Source organism: Macaca thibetana, chromosome 8 (genome assembly GCF_024542745.1).
Source record: "Macaca thibetana thibetana isolate TM-01 chromosome 8, ASM2454274v1, whole genome shotgun sequence".
Taxonomy (NCBI): Eukaryota; Metazoa; Chordata; class Mammalia; order Primates; family Cercopithecidae; genus Macaca; species Macaca thibetana.
Window position 1 is genome coordinate 48836185 of NC_065585.1, and position 22556 is coordinate 48858740.

At 43.0% G+C, this 22556-nt stretch overlaps 4 protein-coding genes across 54 annotated transcripts in view; 3 read left to right on the top strand and 1 right to left on the bottom strand.

Annotated features, from left to right (window-relative positions):
* Positions 1-21761, bottom strand: part of PTDSS1 (phosphatidylserine synthase 1) — a 71318-nt gene extending 49557 nt beyond the window's left edge. The window contains exons 1-2 of the mRNA XM_050800517.1: positions 21434-21761; positions 9861-9952 (exon numbers count right to left, since the gene is read on the bottom strand). Coding sequence (XP_050656474.1) covers positions 9861-9952; positions 21434-21612 — 271 coding nt within the window. The 5' untranslated portion in view covers positions 21613-21761. The remainder of the gene's footprint in view (positions 1-9860; positions 9953-21433) is intronic.
* The window catches only part of LOC126960839 (cytochrome b-c1 complex subunit 7), a 1171628-nt gene that overhangs the window by 1117692 nt on the left and 31380 nt on the right, over positions 1-22556 (top strand). The window lies entirely within an intron of this gene.
* CFAP418 (cilia and flagella associated protein 418) overlaps positions 1-22556 on the top strand; it is a 1191950-nt gene that overhangs the window by 132198 nt on the left and 1037196 nt on the right. The window lies entirely within an intron of this gene.
* The window catches only part of MTERF3 (mitochondrial transcription termination factor 3), a 32505-nt gene continuing 22544 nt past the window's right edge, over positions 12596-22556 (top strand). The window contains exons 1-2 of one of the 2 annotated variants that reach the window (XM_050800528.1): positions 12596-12599; positions 22044-22278. The gene's annotated coding sequence lies outside the window, so the exon portion shown is untranslated. Of the gene's footprint in view, positions 12600-22040; positions 22279-22556 lie in introns of those variants that run through there. The other variant, XM_050800527.1, reaches the window with a different exon arrangement.

Sequence of the window (22556 nt, forward strand, 5' to 3'; positions counted from 1 at the left end):
CACCTCACAGCTATGGAAAAGCACCATTCTGGTGAGTACCTGTTCTGTGCGGGGCTGCTCACGCCTTTTGAACAGCCTTCCTACACTTGCAGAATTTCCAACGTTATGAATCCCGTGTCCCCAGGAGAGACACCAGAGCTTGTTTCCCAGCCTTCTTTACAGGTAGGGCTCGGTCTGCAGTGGCACTCATGCCAGTGTTGGCCTCAGGAGCTAGTGACAGTGAAGGGAGTAGGCACAGCTCTCCTCTCTCTGTTTCTCTAGCCCTGGCCAGTAGGGGCAGTAGTCAGGTGGTGGCCATCCAAAGTGGCACTCCCTTAGAATCCATTGCAGAAGTGACACTGGGGCAGACCATAGCCCACGCTCGCTGGGGTTTCCTCCTTAGAACAGTTCTGGGTGTGGTGCCTGTTTCTGGAAGCTCAGACTATGGCTCGTTTCCAAGCAAGCCTATGACACTGTGAGCCACTCCTAGTCTTTAACAGGCTCTTTAATGAGCACAGTCAGCTTCTGTTGCTTGCAATCTTGAATCCTATCTGAGGCAAATATTCCACTGTAGTTTTTATTCCTGAATTCATTTTAAAATCATCTATATATTCTTAAAAAGACCACACTGAAACATATTTTAACTACTTTCTTTGGATGAGTCAAGTTCTTATTACGAAAATCAGTTACAAGTACCCCCCACCATTCAAATCTATCAGTTCCTAGGTGGCATTTCGGATGGTGAGTTTGGTTCATGAGAGACTCTGCTTTATCCAAATGTGTTTGGTTCCTGCGTTTTGGATGGCAGGTAGTGAGAACTCAGATGGTTAGGGGTTTATTGAAAATTCATCTAAATCTGTTTGATTTCTGAGTTCTAATAGTGAGGGCTCAGACAGTGAGGAATACCTATAGTCCTTTTCAAAATCAGCTGCTTCTTTCTCAGAAAGTCACAGTGAAGGTTATAAACCAGGATCCCCCACCAGGTAATATGAAACCACCACCTTTTGTCAAGTCATTGGGAAACTCATGGCTAAAACTGTCATCTTTTCAGTTATTTTCATTTCCAAATACTCCTCTTTACTCATGGTAGGTGATAGCTCTTGACTTGTCACCGTAAGTGACTTCTGTATTTTGGTGGCCTCCTGGCTTGCAAATATTACTTCATTTTTATGTTGCAAATAACAACATAAAATTAACCTTTTAGACATAAAATGGGATGTTAGTTTTCTGTATAGTTTCCTCTTATAAGGTTCAACTCTAAAACTGTATGACCTATTATTTGGCTTGTGACAAAATCAGCACTTAAAAATCCTATAAAGTTATTCTCAAGAGCAATCATAATGACAGGAGTCAGCAGTATCTTTCTGAGCACTTACTATGCACCAGGCTGTGGAATGAGACACCCCCACACAGTGTCATAAGGACTCAGTGACAAAGGTGTCATCATTACTCCCACTTTACAGATAAGGATACTGAGGCAGAGGAACCTGCCCCAGGTCATGCAGCTCATGGAATCTACCTTAGTTCCGTCAGAGCCTCCTGTGTCACCAGGTTGAGTCGTAAGGAGCACCTGGGGACTTTCCTATGAACTTTCACAGAGCTAGGTGAGCTCAGGAAGAGGAGAGGGTTAGAGAGGGTGTCTGAGGGTTGAGCCCGGACTGGTTTCAGAACCAGGAGATCGAGGGGAAAGAAACAAGCTAGGGGTGTTGAGAGCTGATGCAATAGGGGGAAAGGCATGGCACAGGCTTCACCATAATGTGGAACTGATAAGCTGGCTCAGGAAAAGCAAGACCAGGGAAAGGGCAGGGAACTGATGGCTCTAAAGATAAAAGCCAGGGACCACCCTAATCCAGTGAGGTGGGAACCACTGGTAACTCTTGCCCACAAAAGGTGAGATAAGGCCCTGGAATGTAAGGTGACCCTTTCAGTAACTAACTTCAAAACCCAGTCTAGGTTTGATTTCAACCATCAAATCTTTATGTGAGGCTTGTCATAACTGCCCATGGCCTCCTGGGAAAAAACTCTGAATTTTTTAAAGTGGTATTTTAGAAAGTACATTTTCGTAGCATTATACACTAACAGTGCAATCTTTACCATCAGACAGCAGTAAAAGTATCATTTTACTTTTTCAAAAAAAAAAAAAAATCGAGGATGAGGCTGGTGTGTTCTAGATTATAAATCCTGATACTTATGCTCACTAGGTTACCTGCACCTGGCTACTCCAGTCAAGTCACCTTTGCAGAGTCTAAGGGTGTATATGCCAGGGGTAGGGACACAACTGAGGAGGAGCCCCGCCTTCCACAGCATCACCTGCCTGGCATGAGCCCCACCTGTAGCATCCTATGAACATTCATGTCATCTCAATGCCTTCCTCACAGATCTTGTTTCTCAACAGACTACTGACTACTTTCCCAGTGGTCTTGTTAAGGCAGGCTTCCTTCTCTTCTCTGACCATTGTTATGGTTTTGAGGTTATTAGAAGGGCTCCGCCTCATGGTTGCTTTCCACAGGAGTTCCTACTCCTTATCTGTGCTTTATATTCGATTTGATGAAGGTTGCCTGGGAGAATTTGGATCTGTGGTGTGGTTACCTACTCTCTTGCTTATGTTGGAGAATTGGGGAAGACTTCTTAGGGCAGTGGTGCAGCAACAAATGCTGGGTTTTGGTTTTCTTATGAGGGACATTTAAAAACTATGTGTTTTATTTTCTTTATTGTTCCTTCCACCTAGACTACATCATTTTCTTTTTCTTTTCTTTTTTTTTTTTTTTGAGACGGAGTCTCACCCTGTCACCCAGCTGGAGTGCAGTGGTGCGATCTCAGCTCACTGCAGGCTTCGTCTCCCAGATTCAAGTGGTTCTCCTGCCTCAGCCTCCCTGGTAGCTGGGATTACAGGTGCGTGCCACCACGCCCAGCTAATTTTTGTATTTTTAGTAGAGACAAGGTTTCACCATGTTGGCCAGGCTGGTCTCAAACGCCTGACCTCAAGTGATCCACCTACCTCAGCCTACCAAAGTGCTGAGATTACAGGTGTCAGCCACCACGCCTGGCCTAAAATACATCATTTTCAATCAGATACTAAGAGCAAGATTAATTTCAAAAGAAATAGAAACCAAATGTCTTCATCATGAGAAGAGCTAGCATTTTAAAATCTACATCAGAAATTAGAAAATAAGATCATTGCCTGACTCACCAGAAACAGTTATACCTATAAAATATTAAGTTTACAGGACTTCACCTTAGGGAAATACAATTATTTTAATAAAAATCAGACACTGCCTGTCCAACAGCTAACATTTGTATCCTCAGGCCAGAGGCCTCCTGGCAGACCCTCTTAGTCAGCTTCTCCTTTTGATTATTATTAGTTAGAGTTCTTCGAGGGAAATTTGAGAAAGTGAAAAAAATGATCTCTAAGCAACTTTCAAACTTAAGGAAAAGAAAATTTATTTATTTATTTATTTTTTTTTTTTGAGATGGAGTATTGCTCTGTCACCCACACTGGAGTGCAGTGGCGCAATCTCAACTCACTGCAACCTCCACCTCCTGGGTTCATGCAGTTCTCCTGCTTCAGCCTCCTGAACAGCTGGGATTACAGGTATGCGCCACCCCACCTGGCTAATTTTTGTATTTTTAGTAGAGACGAGGTTTCACCGTGTTAGCCAGGCTGGTCTTGAACTCCTGACCTCAAGTGATCCACCTGCCTTGGCCTCCCAAAGTGCCGGGATTATAGGTGTGAGCCACTGCACTGGACTGGAAAATTTTTTTTTACAAAAAGTAGTAAAGCAGGGGACACAGGATGGAAGGAGAAAGGAGCTCTTTTTGTTTTTGTTTTTAAATTTAGAAGATAGTGACCTTTTGGATCACTTTTAAACATCAAGGAGACATGATTACCATTATCTTAGCAAAGAGAAGTCAAAGGACAAACAATGATAAACTCAGGAAAAACAAGAAATACTAGTTTTCCACTCTCCTCAAAGACCTTAAAAAAGTGCTGAGTGCAGCTGAGTGTGGTGGCTCATGCCTGTAATCCCAGCACTTTGGGAGGCCAAGGCAGGCGGATCACCTGAGGTCAGGAGTTTGAGACCAGCCTGGCCAACATAGTGAAACCCTGTCTCTACTAAAAACACACAAAAAAGTTAGCTGGGCGTGGTGGCGTGCACCTGTAATTCCAGCTACTCAGGAGGCTGAGGCACAAGAATCGCTTGAGCCTGGGAGGTGGAGGGTGCAGTGAGCAGAGATCGCGCCACTGCACTCCAGCCTGGGCAACATAGTGAGACTCTGTCTCAAAAAAAAAAAAAGTGCTGAGTGGTATTTCTCTTGCAGACAACAAAAGGAAAAAAAGGAGGGCTTGTTCTGTGAACTTTTTCCAGGTGGATTTATTACTTAATTCAACATATGTTAATGAGAAGTTACTGCTGGCCAGGCACTTGAAGTACAGATGAGGCTGGGCTAGTTTCGGGGGCATGGCAAGGTGGAAAGGGGATGAACAACAGTTAAAGGGAGTTCTCAGAAACAGGAAATGTACACCAGAAGGACTCCTGTTGAAAGAAATCTCCAGCCAACTGGAGACTCAAATAGGTTTCTAAATTTCACTCCAGTGATAGGGTGGTATAGTTAAAATTACACATACACTTGAGTGTCAGTTGCTATAATGGGATGAAGGTAGCAATTAAAACATTTTTGTAAGGAAGCCAAAAGAGAATGAAGAGGACAACTGAAGAGGCAAAGAGGGCAGGAGAGAAGAAGTGTAAAAGCGGACATCAGACCCTCTCCTTCCCCTGCTCTCACTGCCAGCCCTCTCCCTCCACATCTGCTTATGGGACTGAAGGAAAGAACCACCCTGGGACCTAATCCTGCCACTCACCCTGTTGATTGTGACACACAATTTTGTTTGAGTGTCCACTCCTCTGCCATATAACTCAGGGGTGGATTCTAAACCAGCAGAGATAATCCTAGTCCCCTGTCATTCTTCTAGCCAACAAATATCTGTTGAATATCTACTCCTCTAAACACTATAAATTTCTGTCCCTGGAACAGATTGAGAAGAGACATGTGGCCCAATCCTAGTCAAAGACATGTAAGTGTGCTGGAGGATGGCTAGAAAAGGGGTCTCCACTCAAGTAAAGACACACAAGACGAGATGATCTCTTCATCTGCTGGCCACTGCCTGCCACTATATGGCTGGCACTGCAGGAGCTATCTCAAGGCCAGCAGGGCAGACTGCAGACTAGAAGACGGCAGAACAGAAAGGGGTAAAGAAGCTGGCTCTTCACAGGTCACTGAGCTGCTGAATTAGTCAGCTTGCCAACCACCCTATCTCAGAACGTCTTGTTATGTAAGAAAATAACGAATTTCCTTAGTGTTTAAGCCATTTTGAAATGCATTTTCTATCACTTGTAGCCAAAAGCATCCTATTATAAAACCCTATGGAGAAAGTCAAGGGCCTTCTTTGTTATTTAGACTCTACAAAAAGAATCACAAGGCTCCCTTCCTGTAGGAGCTGAGCAAGTCTACCACATAGATAACATATATGAACTCACACATACTTGATGAGACAAATGGACACAAGCCACTTTTGGCCTATATACAGCCATGCAGGGCAGCATTTACCAGGTCAAGGATAAATGCATTTCAAGTTGCCAAAAAATTGTTCCGGGCATGCTATCCACTGCAGGCACTTCCCCAAAACTGTCTGTGAAGGAGAGGGCACGTTTGGGCTCCATTTCTCCCATTCATTTTCATCACTTGAGTTGAGAATATGTGCCAAGGGTGGGGAGAATGGAAAATAAGGGGACAAGACTGAGTGAGAAGGGGCACATATGCTCCAGTCACAGAGGCAGCCGCTCGGCATGGGCTCCTGGGGAGGCCTGTGGCCTGAGAGCGGGCTCCAACAGGGGAGGCCACATACCTCACAGGCACCCTGCCCAGGGCCCTCCCAAATCCCCACCATCTCCACTGGCACCTTCCAAAGCCATCCCTAATTTGAAAATATTCAGTAACATTCTTTCATGTGGAAAAGTTAGTTTTACTACTCTTAGGTAAGGTGTGAATAAACAGATCTTTAGAAAACAAACGAGGTAAACACAGTATGTTTGCTATGTATACATGGCTTCAAGAGAATCCAAGTCCTCCTTTTACTGACTAATGTCCCAATCCCTCCTGCACAGGACACTGAACTGCCATCCTCCTTGTTTATATCTTCTATACCCATCTGAAACCTTATTGTTGGCATGGTCTGCCTTTCGGTGAATGGTGTGTGTGTGTGTGTCTGTGTGTGTGTGTGTGCACGCGCGCGTAGGTGCCCGAGAGGAAAAGAAAGGATGGTAGGGCAGAAATAGAGTAGAAACAGGATACAGTAGGAAGGCTTAGATCAATGTGTCAGCTCCTGCCAGTCACAGACAACACACGGGCAACGGAGCATCGACTCAGTCACCACCCACCTCCTTTGTGGGATGCAAAGCATGCTACGTCCAGGCCAACTAAGACCCCACCCTGGGGGAAAAGACAAACCAGAGACTGACAGAAAAAAAGAGAAACAGGAGGAGACAGAAACATATTATGGAGAAAGCCAGAGATAAAGCATACCACAGTGGACCTAATATGAGATATGACCAGAGCAGCACCGCGGAAGGAAAATGCACAGCTTGTGCCCTGCCAGCAGGCTGACATCAAAGGCTGGGGGACATAGTGGCATGTTTCAGCCTTCTCACTGGTAAACCGAGCTGACTAAACTAAATGAGCTCTGTGGCTCCTCCTCCCTTTGTGTGTGTCGTAAAGTCTATGCAGCCAGGATAAGAAAATCGAGCTTCAGTTTTATCTTTCCAGAATCAAAACAAAAGCACAGTCCCACAACGAGAGATTGAGCAGGTAAAGTAAAGTCAACTTTGAAGATTAGAGGACTTCATTGGGGAACAGAGGGGCAAAGCCAGAAGAAATCACACAAAGTGTTACATCAAATAGATTTAATCCCCTTAACCTTCAGTGCCTTTTGTACCTCAAGAAAAACATCTGCTAATGAAGCCCCAATACTCAGCTCCTGCTAAGGACTTAGAGAAGGGACGGCTGTAAAATCACAGCTATTGAGAGACTACTCTTTTTGAATCCTCACACTTCTAAAACAGCTCTGGGCTCAGAAACAGCAAAATTTTTAAAAGGAGCCAAAAAGAAACCTTCAAAGCCATGAAAAAGTAACTCTTGAGAACTAAGCAACAAATAACACAGGTCAAGGAAAGCTGAAGACTTAAAGAACAGACCTGATACCTTTGCACTGATCAGTTTCCTGAGGACATATGCATGTATCATGCTCTGATTGACTGATAAGGGAACAAAAAGACAGGACAGAGGACATAAGAGAAATAAAAGAAAAGTAGGAATAGAGGGCACAGACCAATAATGGTCATGGCATTGAGTGATGACAAAGAAGGAGGCAGCAGATCACAGGATACAGAAGGCAGAATGGCTGAGGGGAAGGGGAATAAACTGTCACTACCATCTGAATAGTCACCTAGTCATGTTTCAGAGGCTCCAAATGTCTGCTTTGGTGGTGGTCAGCCTTGTGTTGGTATGGAACCTGAGATAGAGTTCGCCATTTCCTTGCTTTGAGTTGTATTCTTAGGTCACCTTTGTATGGAAAGGCCAGGGTCCAGAGCTCAGGGAACCCACCCTTGGCTGGCCACTTATGCCATATACAATATGGCACTCTTGAAGGAGAGGAGGGTCTACATAACACCCAAGCACTCCTCCAACCTAAAATTCAACAAGAGGGAAGGGAAAGTTGGCAAATAGCCAAAAAGCTGTTTGACATCAGGGATTTTTTTCAGCAAATTTGATAGCAGGAATCCCAGCTACTTAGACAGCTAAGGATGGAGGATTGCCTGATGCCAAGAGTTTAAGACCAGTCTGGGCAACATAGTGAGACCCCATCACTATCTACAAAAAATATAAAAACATAATTGGGTGTGGTGGTGTATCCCTGCAGTCCCAGCTACTCAGGAGGCTGAGGCAGAAGGATTGCTTGAGCCCAGGAGTTTGAGGATGTAGTGCCCTATAATCACACTTGTGAATAGCTATTGCACTCCAGCCTGAGAAACAGAGCAAGACTCCATCTCTAAAAATAAAAAAAAAAACTAAAAATTCTAAAGCAGGGTCAACACCCCTTTATTCCATGACTTACCCATATTATGCACAACTTGTCTTCATACCCTGATAACTGTGCATTACCAGCACCATCAATCCTTACGGAAAAGCCAAACTACATTTGACATATCTGCATAAGGTACGCAGATTTTCATTAGAAAATTCTTTTTAACTTAAAAGCTTGAGTGGCTGGAGAGCTAAACTCAGCTCCCAAATAACCTGGCTATGTAGAACAATTCATTCTCTGAGGGATTCAGAGTCATGGTTTTAACAGCATGATTATTATGCTAGTCTGCTACATACTAAAACCACTACGTTCTTGTAAACACAGTGCTACATATAAGTCTGCCTCCAGAGTCCATGTTCATAATTACGATGGAAAACTCGCATTATTATTAGTATTATTATTATTATTTTGAGACGGAGTTTCACCCTTGTTCCCAGACTGGAGTGCAATGGCATGATCTCGGCTCACTGCAACCTCTGCCTCCCGGGTTCAAATGATTCTCCTGCCTCAGCCTCCTGAGTAGCTGGGATTACAGGTATGTGTCATCACACCTGGCTAATTTTATATTTTTAATAGAGGCGGGGTTTCTCCATGTTGGTCAGGCTGGTCTCAAACTCCCGACCTCAGGTGATCCACCCACCTCGGCCTCCCAAAGTGCTGGGATTACAGACGTGAGCCACCACGCCTGGCTGTTGTTTTTACTCTATCTTCTAGATGACTTGTATCTCAAAAAAACAGGATAAAATTCCACTGCCACCATCTTAGGAAGCCCGAAGGCCTTGACATGGAACATTTCCAGGTAGCATCTGATAACATTCACAATGAGCTTCTTATATTACACATTATAGCCTACTGAATAGCATGAACAGTTACAGAAGAAATGCATCTTAAAGCATGATATTTAAAACCCGAGTAGGGCCGGCCCATGGAGAATAACCCTTAAGAAAGACTGGAACAATTTCCAAATGTCATAGGTGTTAAAATATATATATATATATGTAAGACAAGAGTGAGTGTTTAGAAATGGCTATGGAGAACAAGTAGAGAATATTCTAGTAGGAAGTTACTGAAAGGGAATAAGAAAAAAGAAAGCAACTTTTAAGGAAGAATTCAGAGGAAAGGGATGAATTGTGAGCATGGCAGAACACCAAACTTGGTTTTTAAACAAAAGCTTTGCTTCACTCACTCCATAATCATGATAGGGGTAAAATTCATAGTAATCCTTGTCTTTTTTTCCTGCTGATGAAAATTCATATCCTAAATGCATAATCAGCAAAGCTTATGGTGATAAAAGATCACTTGGGACAACTTATTTAAGTAATACTCATTACAGCATCGACCCTGTCCTTAGCAAAAAAGAACTCAGCAGTAATGGAGTATTTTATGACCCAACTGATAATAACAAAAACAGCAACAAAAAGAACCACATTTATTGAGAGCTTATAATTTGTCAGTCATGTTCATAGTGTTTAATGTGCACCCATTTATTTAACCCTCACAACCGTACCTATCTGTTATCTCCATTTTATAGAAGAAACTGAAGCATTGTCAGCACTCTTGGGAGGCTTCCCTGGGGCTAGGAAGTGGCAGAATGGGCAGTCTGCCTCCAGAGCCTGTGCCCCTAACCACTACTCAAAACTCAGATTATTTCTTTACTCCATCTTCTAGATGACTCACATCTCAAAAAAAACAGAAAGGTACAATATATAGGAGAAATGTGGTAATGCATGACATTACTTACCATTGGGGAAAGCTAACACACTGATGATAAGAAAGAAGAAAATAACAGAGAGGATGCCTCTCCAGATGTTGTCTTCTGGAACAGAGTCATCCCTGAAAATAGAAAAACAACATTGAGCATTTACTTTCAGATCCAAATAGAAAACCTAGAGGAAGGAAGACTTCCATGTTCTAAAAACTAGGGGACTGCTACATGTATGACAGGATTGAACTTAGGTTCTGAAATAAGAGATTATATAGATCATACAGTACTTCTTAGATCATTATATGTCCAAAAAGGAACTAACAAACTAATGCTGACTGCTAATTTCATAGACCTAATTATAAAACCAGACTACATAATCAGACACACTTTACCTTCCAGTGAAGTGCACTTTTAATAGACACCTAACAATTGAATATCTGCCCAGAGGTTATAAATGTGGCCCTCAAAATGCCAGCCTGATCTTTACAAGGGTACTTATGATGCCTCTGGCTTAGGTAGGGAGGCCCAACATCCAATTTCCAGGAACACCAATTTTTACTTAAGAATGGCTGCACACTGAGGGGACACAATGTCCTCATTCAGACTGATATCATATTATTGACATTGGGAATGATGATGACAACAGTAATAGCTCCCATTTATCTATCCACTGTGTGCCTGGCACTGACCAGGCAGTTTATAAACATTATCTCTAATGATCACAAGTTTGCAAAATGAAGTCGTATCAACCACATTTTACAAAATGAGGTTGCAAAAGTTCAGAAAGATTAAGTAACTTGTCTGAGGTTGTGTAGGTAAGATGTTGCTAAGCTGGCATTCAAAACCAGGTCTGCTAGACACTGAAGATAATGATTGTTCCCCCAAGCCAAGCTGTCTCATGAAAATATGATCTGTCACCCTAAATCAGCCTGACTTATGTTAGAAGAGGCACAGGGTTGGTATAAGAGACATTTACAGGACACACAATATGTAGGTTACAAATTAAAAGCAAGGTTGAAATTAACAACTGTTGCATAGGAAAAGAAGGTTGATTGTAACTCATATTTTATAATAAATATATTCTGGAAGATTCAAAAAATTAAAATTAAAGATTCAAAAAAATAAAGATTCAAAAAAATACTGGAAGAAATTGGAGAATTAAAAAAAAACAAATGAACCTCAAAACAAAGCAATCAACAATCATGAAGTGGTAAATTCACATGGCAAACAAATCTGTAACAAAATCAAAGGAAAAGAGGTAAACTTGGGGAAAAAAATTTATAACTCATATCAAGACAAAAGACTAATTTCCTTAATATGCAAAGCATTTTCCTCAAAATCAACTAACAGGAAGAACAACAAATGAACACAGAAAAACAAACAGAAAAACGGGCAAAGGATATGAAGTTTGTTTACAAAGTAAAAAAGTCTAAATAGAAAAATGGGCAAAGCATATGAAGAGTTTGTCCAGAGAGTAAAAAATCTAACGCTCTCAGAAGTGAAAAGACGGTCAGCCTCACTCACGGTAAGTTAAAATAGAGACCGTTTTAAAAGTCTACCTTATTGAAAAACGGGCAAAGGATATGAAGAGTTTGTTCACAGAGTCAAAAATCTAACGCTCTCAGAAGTGAAAAGATGGTCAACCTCACTCATGGTAAGTTAAAATAGAGACTATTTTAAAAGCCTACCTTATTGAAAAACGGGCAAAGGACATGAAGAGTTCAGGCAAAGGGGATGAAGAGTTTGTTCACAGAGTAAAAAATCTAAGGCTCTGAGAAGTGAAAAGATGGTCAGCCTCACTCATGGTAAGTTAAAACAGAGCCTGTTTTTAAAATCTACCTTATTGATAAAGGTAAACCTTTAATGACTGAGCTGGGGAGGAGATGAAAAAATAGGAAAATAGGCATATGCTCATATATTGCTGGTAGCAGTATAAATAAATCGTCTTTATGGAGGCAATTTGCCAATATTTTAAGTCTACAAATGCATATACTCTGTGACTCAGCAATTTTACTTTCGGGTATTTATTCTTTAGATAAACTCTCATTCATGCAAAAATGACATATATCCCAGATTGTGCACTATGGCATTACATGTATTCTTAAAAAGTTGGAAGCAATCAAAATGTCCACCAAAAAGAGATTAAGTAAAGAAATTACAGTCCAGTCTTGCAATGGAAAGCTAGGCAGCCATTAAAAAAAACAAGGAAGCTTTTTAAGAATCAACTGATTCATAATAATTTAAAAGATGTCATTAAGTAAATAAAGCAAATTGCAGAATAGTGGGTATAATAAGCAACTACTTGTGCAAAACAAGGTGGGGGAATGTGCATGGGTATGTAGCTTATAATGTATGCTTATACCTGCATAGGATGTCACTGGAAATCCACCCAAAAAATGGTGATACTCGTTTTCTCCAAAGAGGAAAAATGAGGGGTTGGGGAGAAGTATGGAGAGAGGTATTCACCACATACCCTTTGATGTATCTTGGATTTCAAGCGATGTGAATACATCATTCTTTTTGAAAACATTAATTAAAATTTTAATTAATGGGTTATTATTAACCACAAATAAATGGCTATGGCAAATCGGTAAATTCGTCTCTATTTAAAATTATCTACCAATCAAAATGCTTGAAAATGTACATCAGCACTAAATTTATAACTAAATGGGTAATACATTAGGATATAAAACCAATGAAATGGCAGTTTTGTAAATTTTGAGCAATTTTATTAGAAAAAGAGGATCAAATGGATGGCCTAGTTTCAGAGGGGGGAAACTGTTGATTAAATGGAATAAAATAGCAGTTGGGTCTGAAAAGTTGGCAGTTTTATATTTGTCTAATTAGGAAAAAAATGTATTAATGAAAGACAGTGAGGTCTTTGGATAAACTGAAAATACGCAGTATGGGAAGATCAAACTTCCGCAATCAAAGATTAGGAGATAGGAGAGTGAGTTTACGAAGCTATGTGAGTCCTATCGGACTAGAGGCCCCAGTGTCACACTCTACTGTGAGTTTTGAGAGCAGAGAGGGTGTCCCCACCTCATCTAGAATAGCCCCTTACCAGTCTGTGGTGGTGGTGCACAAAAAGAACAGAATCCCTGACAGGTGAGGATGCCAAACTCCCCTCTGGCCACAGGGCAACCTGAGCACACAGGGCCATTCTGTAAGGTCTGCTGTGAGTCCCTCCTCTCTGAACCCCGAATAATCCAGAGATTCAACCACATGCTGAGGTTTCCATAGTTAATCATGAAACAGAACTTGGCTGCAGAGTCCAGATGAGTGGACCCCAAATGAGGGACAAGATCTAGTATCCATGGACGGCCACTATATTCTAGTGGCTTTGCATGTTAACCCTCTGAATCTTCGTAACACTCTAAAGCAGGAAATGATCATAATCTGCATTTTACTGATAGGGCCTGGCCCCAAAGTACAAGCTCTTTCCCCTACAGGAGACCATACAGTGCAGTGACTGGTACAGGCTGGGGCCAGACCACCAGCTGTGTGACCCTGGGCAGATTACTTAACCTCTCAGTGCCCCAGTTTACTCCTCAGTAAACAGAGGATGGTAATAGTTCTACCTCATAGGGTTGTGTGAGGATTAAATAACTGAAAACGTGTAAAGCACTTAAAACAGTTCCTGGCACAGAGGAAGTGTCCATTATTATCATGAGTTCAAAATGTTTAAATGCCCTTCATTTATGTCCACTCATTCCTTCATCAAATTAATGCCTATCATTGGGTAGGGACTCTTTGAGGTCGGAGATGAAGAGACATGGCCCTTATTCCTGAGTGGATCAAGATAAAAAAGGACAATGAGACATTATCTTAGTATAGCCTTGCCCTGAAGGAAATGTTTTTCATATATAGGAACTGTCTCTGACAGACCTCAAAAAAGCCCGGGTATTCACCTGTGATTGGCCCCTTGGTGGGGTTGTAACTGTCTCCTACGGCTTTGTGAGGCTGCAGTGTGGTTCCTGCTTCTCAGGAGAGATCATGACTTGTGCTCTGGGCTGCCCAAACCTCATCTCGACTCCTCCTGGTCCAAGGGTTCTTGCTCAGCTAAGATATTTCAGTTCACAGCAACAAAAAATAAGAAGACTCAAAGCTTTCCATTGTGATGCTGTGTGTGACACTTCCTTGACTTCTTTCCTGGGTCTACTGCAGCTACTAACAACAAAATGCCCCAGTCTGCAGTGCCCTGAACACTCCAAAGAACTTTCACAGCTGGTATTTTATTTAACTGCTCCAGAGTTCTGTGAGGGAAGGCAGAGCAAATATTATCTTTGCTTGAAGGATGAGGAAAATTAAGCTCTTGGTTTATCTTGCCCACAGTCACACACAAATAGAGGCAGAGTGGAAGTAGGTATGAAGGCTTCTGGAATGTTGGCTCTAGGTCAAGACTGCTATTATATATTCTCCAATAGGGACACAAACAGACAAGCTTAGGGAGGCAAAGTCTTCCTCGCTCTCTGCTAAACTTAGGAGATGCTCCAGCATAGCACCGACCACATATTGTGAAAATACCAAATGTACAGCTTAAAGTAAGAAAGCTCCCTAGGGCACAAGTCCCACCTCATTTCCCCAAGGTAGCTCTGGTGCCTGGCACAATGCCCTGGCACACAGCAGGCATCCACTTGCCATAGTAGGTGGTAAGAATGAGCAAGATGATATGGCAGAGTAGGCCAGTGACTCAGGTAACATGAACGGGGAGTCTCAGCCTGACCCACAGGGTCCACTGGCAGCGACTTCCCTCTCCCCTTGCAGAGTGTTGGCTACACAGGGCTATTGAGACCATCAGCAAATATCTAAAAGCCCGACAAGTTTTCAAACACCTTGGCTTCTTCTGCAGAGCATCGTTTCCGCTAGGATAGGGAACTACCCAAAGAGACAACGTCTTAACAGCAGGAAAAGTGTCAGGAAAGCCCCGAGTTTAAAAAAAAAAAAAAGTGTGCACTCCAAAGAATTTCTGGACTCCAACTCTGATTCTGTCTCAATTTAATATTTGAGTACAGGAATTTGACCAGAGGAGTGGTAACTTCAAGAAACCAAAGCAAACTCCATTCACTTGCCTACAATCTTTTAGACAAGTCTTTCTCCCTGGGGTCAGACAGCCAGGAATGTCTAACCTTTATTATGATTCCTAAGGCTTCTAGGTTAATTGTCCCTCTCCTCCTCCCATCTTCTCCCGCATTACCCTTAATATGAGTCCTTGAAATAAAGACCTACAAGTTCATATTTAGATAAGTCACTGTTAAGGATCATCTTTCCCAATAAAAAGTTTAATCCCAGGTTACACGGTAGACCAATGTTAAGTAGCTTAGGTATTACCTTTAATACCACATTCATCTATTTTATAGAAAGTTATGATCCTCATTAAGAATTATGGGTGAGATATCAACTAAAGGAAAAGAAAGATGATTCTAAAGTTCTTATTGAATAAATGATTTCATGCATTCCATTCATTCAGCATTTACTAGATATCTATCCTGGGATGATTAAGATAACTGGCCTCAAGAAGCTGACACAGAAACAAATATTACGACATGTGAGATACAATAATAAGTATTTGGAAGGACATAAACATTTCTTTCTCTGTGCTTCTTGGAACAATTGAGAAAGGTATCTTGGAGGGGAACCATCCAAATGGATTGTGAAGGACACCAAGGGTGGCATCATGTGTAGGCAGGAGGTGGCGGGAGGTGCCTTCCAGTCCGAGAGATGGCAGCCCTGCCTATGTGTGGGACACGTGAGCTGTCAGGGCATGTTGGGTGTTGGGTGTGCTGTGTATGGAGGGAGGGAAACAGGTGGGAAAGTAGACTTACTCCATTACAAAGGACCCTGGAGTCCAGCTAGTACTTTCTTACAGGTGACAGGCATCTACTGAAATACCAATGTCAACTAGCTTTGGTGTTATCTTTCATACCATACTAATTTCATTTTATGGAAAGTCACAATCCTTGTGAAGAATTACAGCTAAGTTATCAATTAAAGCAGGAGAAAGGTGATATGTTTTAAAGTATTTATTGGATAAAGGAGAATTTTAAACAGGGAAAGATGGGACCATGATTTTCTCTAAAAAGATCACAGGGGCAGCACTGGAGGGAGGGGGAGCCAGGGCCTGGGAGTCAGCTATCCCAAAGGGTTGGGAGTTTGCTGAGCAAAGGCTTGGGAATGGAAAGAGAACAGTCCCGAAAGCTGTAAAGGCCCAATCAGACCTGCTGAAGATAAACCAGATGGTGAACTCCAGGTTGGGAGAAACCTAGGCTAGAAGCAACGAGGACTATGAACTGTTGAATTGAAGTAAATGGGATGCCAGGGCTGAGGAAGCAGTGCAGACTGACTGGACTAGTCCTGGTTTTGGGATTAGTTAAGACTAAAAAACTGTAACTTCCCTACAGAAATCTGGGGCAATAGGAATGATGTCACAAGATAAATTGTGTTCTATCTGGTAATAGAACTACATCTAAAATGCTAAACACAGTTTATTCACAACAGATGAACTTGAATTAAGGCTGCTTACTAAAGAGGAGTCTGAAAGGCAGCAGTTCCTAGGTATATAATCTCTGTGGGCTGAGGCATCATCTAAGCCAAATAAATATTTAAGTCACCCAAGTACCCATTCACTGCAGAAGACCCCAAAGAAATATATGGCACATTTCCCCCCCCTTTAATAAATTAGAAATTGTATTATGGACATAAAACTCTGGAAACAAGTATAAGAAAAAATATAAAACATTAAATTCAATAAAAAATTTAATTCAAATAGTAACCAGGGAAAAGAAATATTAACAATCATTGATAACTGGACCTCAGGTGCAACCTGACACAATGTTCACCTCCAGGGCTGGTTTAATCCTAGCCCATAATGGCTAGTTAGCACTTAATATTGCTAGTGTCAGGGAACAAGGGCATGCAGGGCTTTTGTTGCTGGGAGAGAAGGAACATGATGTATACAAAGGAAACAGGATCAAAACAACTGAATCAGCAGTATCAGGGGACATTTTCTACTGGTAATTTATGTGGTCAAGAGGGAAAGAACAGGGAAGGCTAGCAAGTATCCATAAGCAATGCAATACAGGTGGCCAGAAGTACGCCCCAATGATATGATGGTGAACTGGATTTCCAAAGCCAATAAGGGAAACTAAGTAAATATCATTATTAACAAATCAATCAATCAATCAATCAATCGGTCTGTCTGTCCATTTCCCTGTCCTTGTCTGTCTCCTTAGTTCTAAATCGAGGAGAAATGAAGCATAGACAAATTGATGATCACTTAAGTACCCAAATCCGCAGAAAGGCAATCTCCTCTAGGTAAGTAACCATTTTTGTTGGACAAGTGCTAACAAAGGCTGATTCTACTGTTTAATGGCAGGTGCCTCTTAAGGAGAGGTGGGCTTCTTTGAATGTGAATTAATAGATTCTGGTGTTTTCTAAATCTAAAGCTTGAGTTTTTCAAACTAAAGGCATTCAGTATTTCCAAGTTTACCAACATCTGAATGCAGAGTAAATATGAGGGTATCTTAAAGGTAATTATTATACTCTGAGCTTGAGACAAAACGTTTCCTTGCCCTACTTTGGCTAATAAACTTCTAAGACATATGCATAAGCATTTATTTATAAAAATACTATTTATGTTTTAATAGAGATGGGGTCTTGCTATGTTAGCCAGGTTGATCTTGGACTCTTGGCCTCAAGCAATCCTCCGACTTTGGCTTCCCAAAGTGCTAGGATTACCGGTGTAAGCCATTGTGCCCAGCGTACTTATTCTAAAATGTGGGAAAATAAGTTTTTGGTTTTCTTTTGAGACAGAGTCTCACTCTGTTGAGTGAGTAGGGTAGAGGCTGGAGTATGGTGGCATGATCACAGCTCACTGCAACCTCTGCCTCCTAGGCTCAGGTGATCCTCTTACCTCAGCCTCCAGGTGCATGCCACTACACCCAGCTAATTTTTGTTTTGTTTTGTTTTGTTTGTAGAGATAGGGTTTCACCATGTTGCCCAGGCTAGAAATGAGCTTTTTCAAATAGGAAAATGATTAGGTAGTATCTAACTTTACTTTTAATGATGGTGATAAAGACAGGAGATTTAAACACTGTGGTTTAACAGGGAATTGGCCTAAGGGCCATCTAACAAAAGAATTACTTGACAAATCCACACTTGTCTCAGACTTCAGTGCAAGGTATAATCCTCTGTAATCTTTAATTCTTGCTGGATTTCTGAAGCACGAGACAGTACCCAAGCACTGTTTCTCACATACTCGTTATATGACATCCCAAAAGTATCCTATCTCCTTGTTCTCTTAGACAACTAGTCTTCGCAAAACAAACTTTAAGACATATTTTTTAAGTTTTACTGAAAGAATTGCACTGAACAATTGTCCAACTAAAATCCTTATAAAATAAATATAAGGTACTGGAGTTAATCATTACAAAAGAGCATAGGATAAATTCTCATTTAAGAAGTCGTTACTTTCCATCTTTATGGAGGAAGATAGAGCTATTATTGTAATGCCCCACTTAAGAGTCACAAATCATTACAAAAAATGAGTAAGACTGAGTAAGTACTAACTCTATTAATGGTGCTTATGATTTTATATAAAGTGAAACTTGTTATTAATTCATTATGTGATTTCTGTCTCTTTATGAAATTAGTGGAAGAAATAAAATTGTTAACATTTTTGGACGAAGCCACAGTCTGAGGTTCAGATTATGGTTTTTCTATTATTTTGGACAAGCTGTTAAAATTCATATTCAATTCTTATACTTTCACTGCTGCAATTTATTGACTGCCTTGACAGAATATGATGTAAAAAGAAATTTCAGAAGAATGTGACTTTTTATATCAGAATAGAGGAAGAGAAATCTATTTAAGGACCTAGAATCATTATTTAAAACAAAATACCATAATTATTTTTCTAATTTCCGGAGAAACTCCCTCACTAATTTCATTATTTCAAACCCACACATAAGATGAAATTAAACTGAAGCTGTGGGCCGGGCGCGGTGGCTCAAGCCTGTAATCCCAGCACTTTGGGAGGCCGAGACGGGCGGATCACGAGGTCAGGAGATCGAGACCATCCTGGCTAACACAATGAAACCCCGTCTCCACTAAAAATACAAAAAAATTAGCCGGGCGTGGTGGCGGCGCCTGTAGTCCCAGCTACTCGGGAGGCTGAGGCAGGAGAATGGCGGGAACCCGGGAGGCGGAGCTTGCAGTGAGCCGAGATCGCGCCACTGCACTCCAGCCTGGGCGACAGAGCGAGACTCCGCCTCAAAAAAAAAAAAAAAAAAAAAAAGAAATTAAACTGAAGCTAACATGAAACAGGTATGTATGTTACCTAATGTCCATTTTTCCAATGCTTTTATCCTTCTCAATTACAGAGCATATGACATCCTCATTCAATAACAAATATAACTTAGAAGACAGTAGCATACAATGAAATCACATCATAATAACCACTAATGTTTATTAAGCACTTAATACTTCCCATGCACTGAGCTAAACACAGATTATCTAAAAAGATGAACTCAATCCTCATGACAGATAATCCTGACAGATTAATGTATTGATATTTTCATTTTACACATAGATAAGGAAACTGAGGCCTAGCAAAAGTATGTGGCCACACAGCTATTAAGAGATAAAATCAGGCAACATAATGAAGTATTTGAAAGTAACCATAGTTAGGGACATGACTAATTTCTCTCCAAAGCTAGAAATATGTCTGGTCAGTTACTGTGGAAAGGTCTGGTCTTATCCTGCTGCACAGCCTTAGCAGATTTTATAGTAATAGTGGCAAGATCCCTCAATCATTAAAGAGTAAGTAATTGTTAAGCTTTATACCTTTAGGTAGATTGTCTCAAAAGGATAAACACTTACATAACAAGAACCAAGAGTCAAGTGAATCCCAGAGGTAAGGAAAAAGTGTGATGTGGGAAGATACTAGCTTTATGAGGATTTGAAAAACTGCAGTTATTCCCAAGGGAGGCACCACCGGCACTTGTGCGTGTGTACGCAAACGACTGTGTAGAAGACAATTCACTTTATGTTGTACAGCGCTGTCACATATGTCACAATACATTTAGTATCCTTTAACTGTTCCCCCTCCCAAATACTAGAAGTTCTCTCAATCCTTGTGACTACCCAATATATATATATATATCCCTGCACATGTTCTGCTGACCCTCACAGAGGACCTTGATTGCTGGATAAAATTGCTGGGAGAGAAGTAACTGACATGAATTGTACATTGTGCTCCAGGGACTCTGCTAAACGCATTCACACACATTCATTTAATTTTCATAAACCTATATAAGTGGATATTTCATCCCCATTTTACCAGTGTGGCCCCTGAGGCTCAGAGCAAGGTTATGCAACTTAACTAAGGACACACAGCCAGGTTTGAAAACAACAGTATGGCTCAAAAACTACACTACTCTAAGTTGGCCTTTTAAGCCATAATGGTGAGGGAGGCGTGACTTCCCTTTCTTTAAAGAGGTTCATTCGGAAAGTATAAATCCTTCTAAGTAGGAACCACGGTGTGTACCTCCTTATGAACCAAGGATGAATTAGTTCCCTAGGTTAGGAATAAGGGGCCACAGGCGCAGTGCCACAGAGTTACATGAGGTGTGTTCAAGATTTGGGCTGGGCAGCTCTTCTGAACAGGTATATATTAGAATGTGTGTGTACGTATTCCGGGGAATAATAGAGATGTGTTATGCTGTGCGAGGTTTATGTGTTTCATTTAACACACAGCAGTTAGTATACACCAGGCACCATTAAAATTGCTGGACAGGATCACATTTCAGCACGTATGTTAGGAAATGAGTGAGCAGGGTATGCACTGCGTGCTGTGTGGCGGGCTGGTGTCTGTGCAGCCATGTACCCAGATGATGGGTATTGGGCTGTGCTGGAAAGGAAAGGTCCGCTGTGATGTGTGTGTTTAGAGTGGCAGTTTGTGCCGTGGTACAGAAGGTAGTGTTTGAGGCTGGGGGAAGGGTTATACTGGATGGATGACTTGTGTGCAATGCATACGGGAAGTGCTGCACAGGAAAGACCGTGTATGTAGCACACATGTGCATTTTTTATGTGTTACGGATAGTGCCGAATACCGGAGTTCCTCAGGAAGGGATCTAGGCTGTGTCCTGGGCCTGTGTATGGTGCCTGTAGGCGCTGTGGATTGGGGTGCTTTATACATGTAGCGGTGTGTGCTGAAAGTGGTGCATACGAGATGATTCATGCGGTGTGCTGGGTAGGGACGGGGGCTGAAACGGTGCAGAGGAGGGGCCCGCGTCGTGATGTTGTGTGGAGCCATGCTGAGTGAGGTGGGTGGGGGGGGTGATCGTGCTAGGTGACTCGCGTGCGTTCACCGTGTAACCGGAGGTGCTGTATGGAGAAGGGGCCCTGAGGGGTGGGGGAGCAGGCTAGCGTACTGTGAGACACCGGGCGGGCGAAGGGGCTGCGTGGGCGGCGGGCTGCCAGTACGTGTGAGTGGAGCAGCCAGCCCGCTTCCTCACCCAAAGCCATGCCGGGCCACCCTCCCCGCCACCCTGCCTCCCGCCTCTTGCCTAGCCCTTGGACGCGCCCCCGGCGCGGCCGGGCCGCCCCACCTGGTAAAGGCGAAGTACATGAGGCTGACGATGGTGAAGCTGAGCAGGGTGATGGTATGCGGCCGGTAGAAGAAGTCAATGGTGATGTCCTCCACTTGCTGCTCGTTGATCATCCGGAAATGCATTTTGTAGTTCACATCATCCTTGCTTAGGGTCCGACTCCCCACGCAGGACGCCATGGCCCGCCTCCCCGTCCTGCCGCGGTGGCGGCGGCCCCAGCCCGCGGAGGCCGGGACCCTGGGGGTGACTAGCCACAGTCGGCTAATAGCCGGACGGCGAAGCCGGGTCTGGCGCCCAGCAAAGGCTGGGAGCGGAGGGAAGGACAGGAGCGAGAGGGCGGGGTCGCGGCGCCGCCACCGCGGCCTGGGGCAGGGGGCGCCGCCGGCCGTCCCCACGCTGTCATCCCGGCTGAGGCATCTCTACGCACTCGAGAAGCCTTCAGACTCCAAGTCCACAGGACTTCAAGGGAGTGGCGAGCCGGAGAAGGCTATCTGCTGCCCCTGGCTGACTCTTTTCCGCGCACGTAGCCCGCTGTCTCCCCACGCAACTCGGCACATGGTCTCGCCCACTCTGGCCGCAGCCCACGTGGGCCGGGGAGCGCGGCTGCGCTGGGCCGGGCAGGCTGAGGAGCCGGCGTGCGGCACTGCTGGATTGGGCGTGCGGCCCTGCGAGTCGGTCGGTCCCGGGGTCACCCGCTACGGGGCGCAGGCCTCGCCACAGGTAAAGCAGGAGCTGCCTCAGCGGGAGGATCGCGGTCCTGGCAGGAGTTCAGGTTCCGGCGCACCCGAGTCCAGACCGCGCCCCAAGGCCTCAAGGGCCTTTAGGTTTTCGCGGCCCAGTCGAAGGTGATTGGTTTTGTTTTGTGTTTTTTCCTGGCTGGCGTGAAAACTCAACCATGTTGACTAATTAGCGCGGTGTGAGAAGCCTCAGGAGGGGGCTCTGCCTTCCTGCGGAAGTTTGGGGGAACTGAAATGGGCTAAAATGGCCTAGGAAGTATTGAGAGGCCCTTTATTAGGAAGCTACCCCCATACCTCCCTTTCTTTCCTGATTTCATTTATAGCCTTTCTTAGGTAGAAATCTTGAACCCTATTTCAGTGCCTTTTTCTAGCGAAGCACTAGGCAC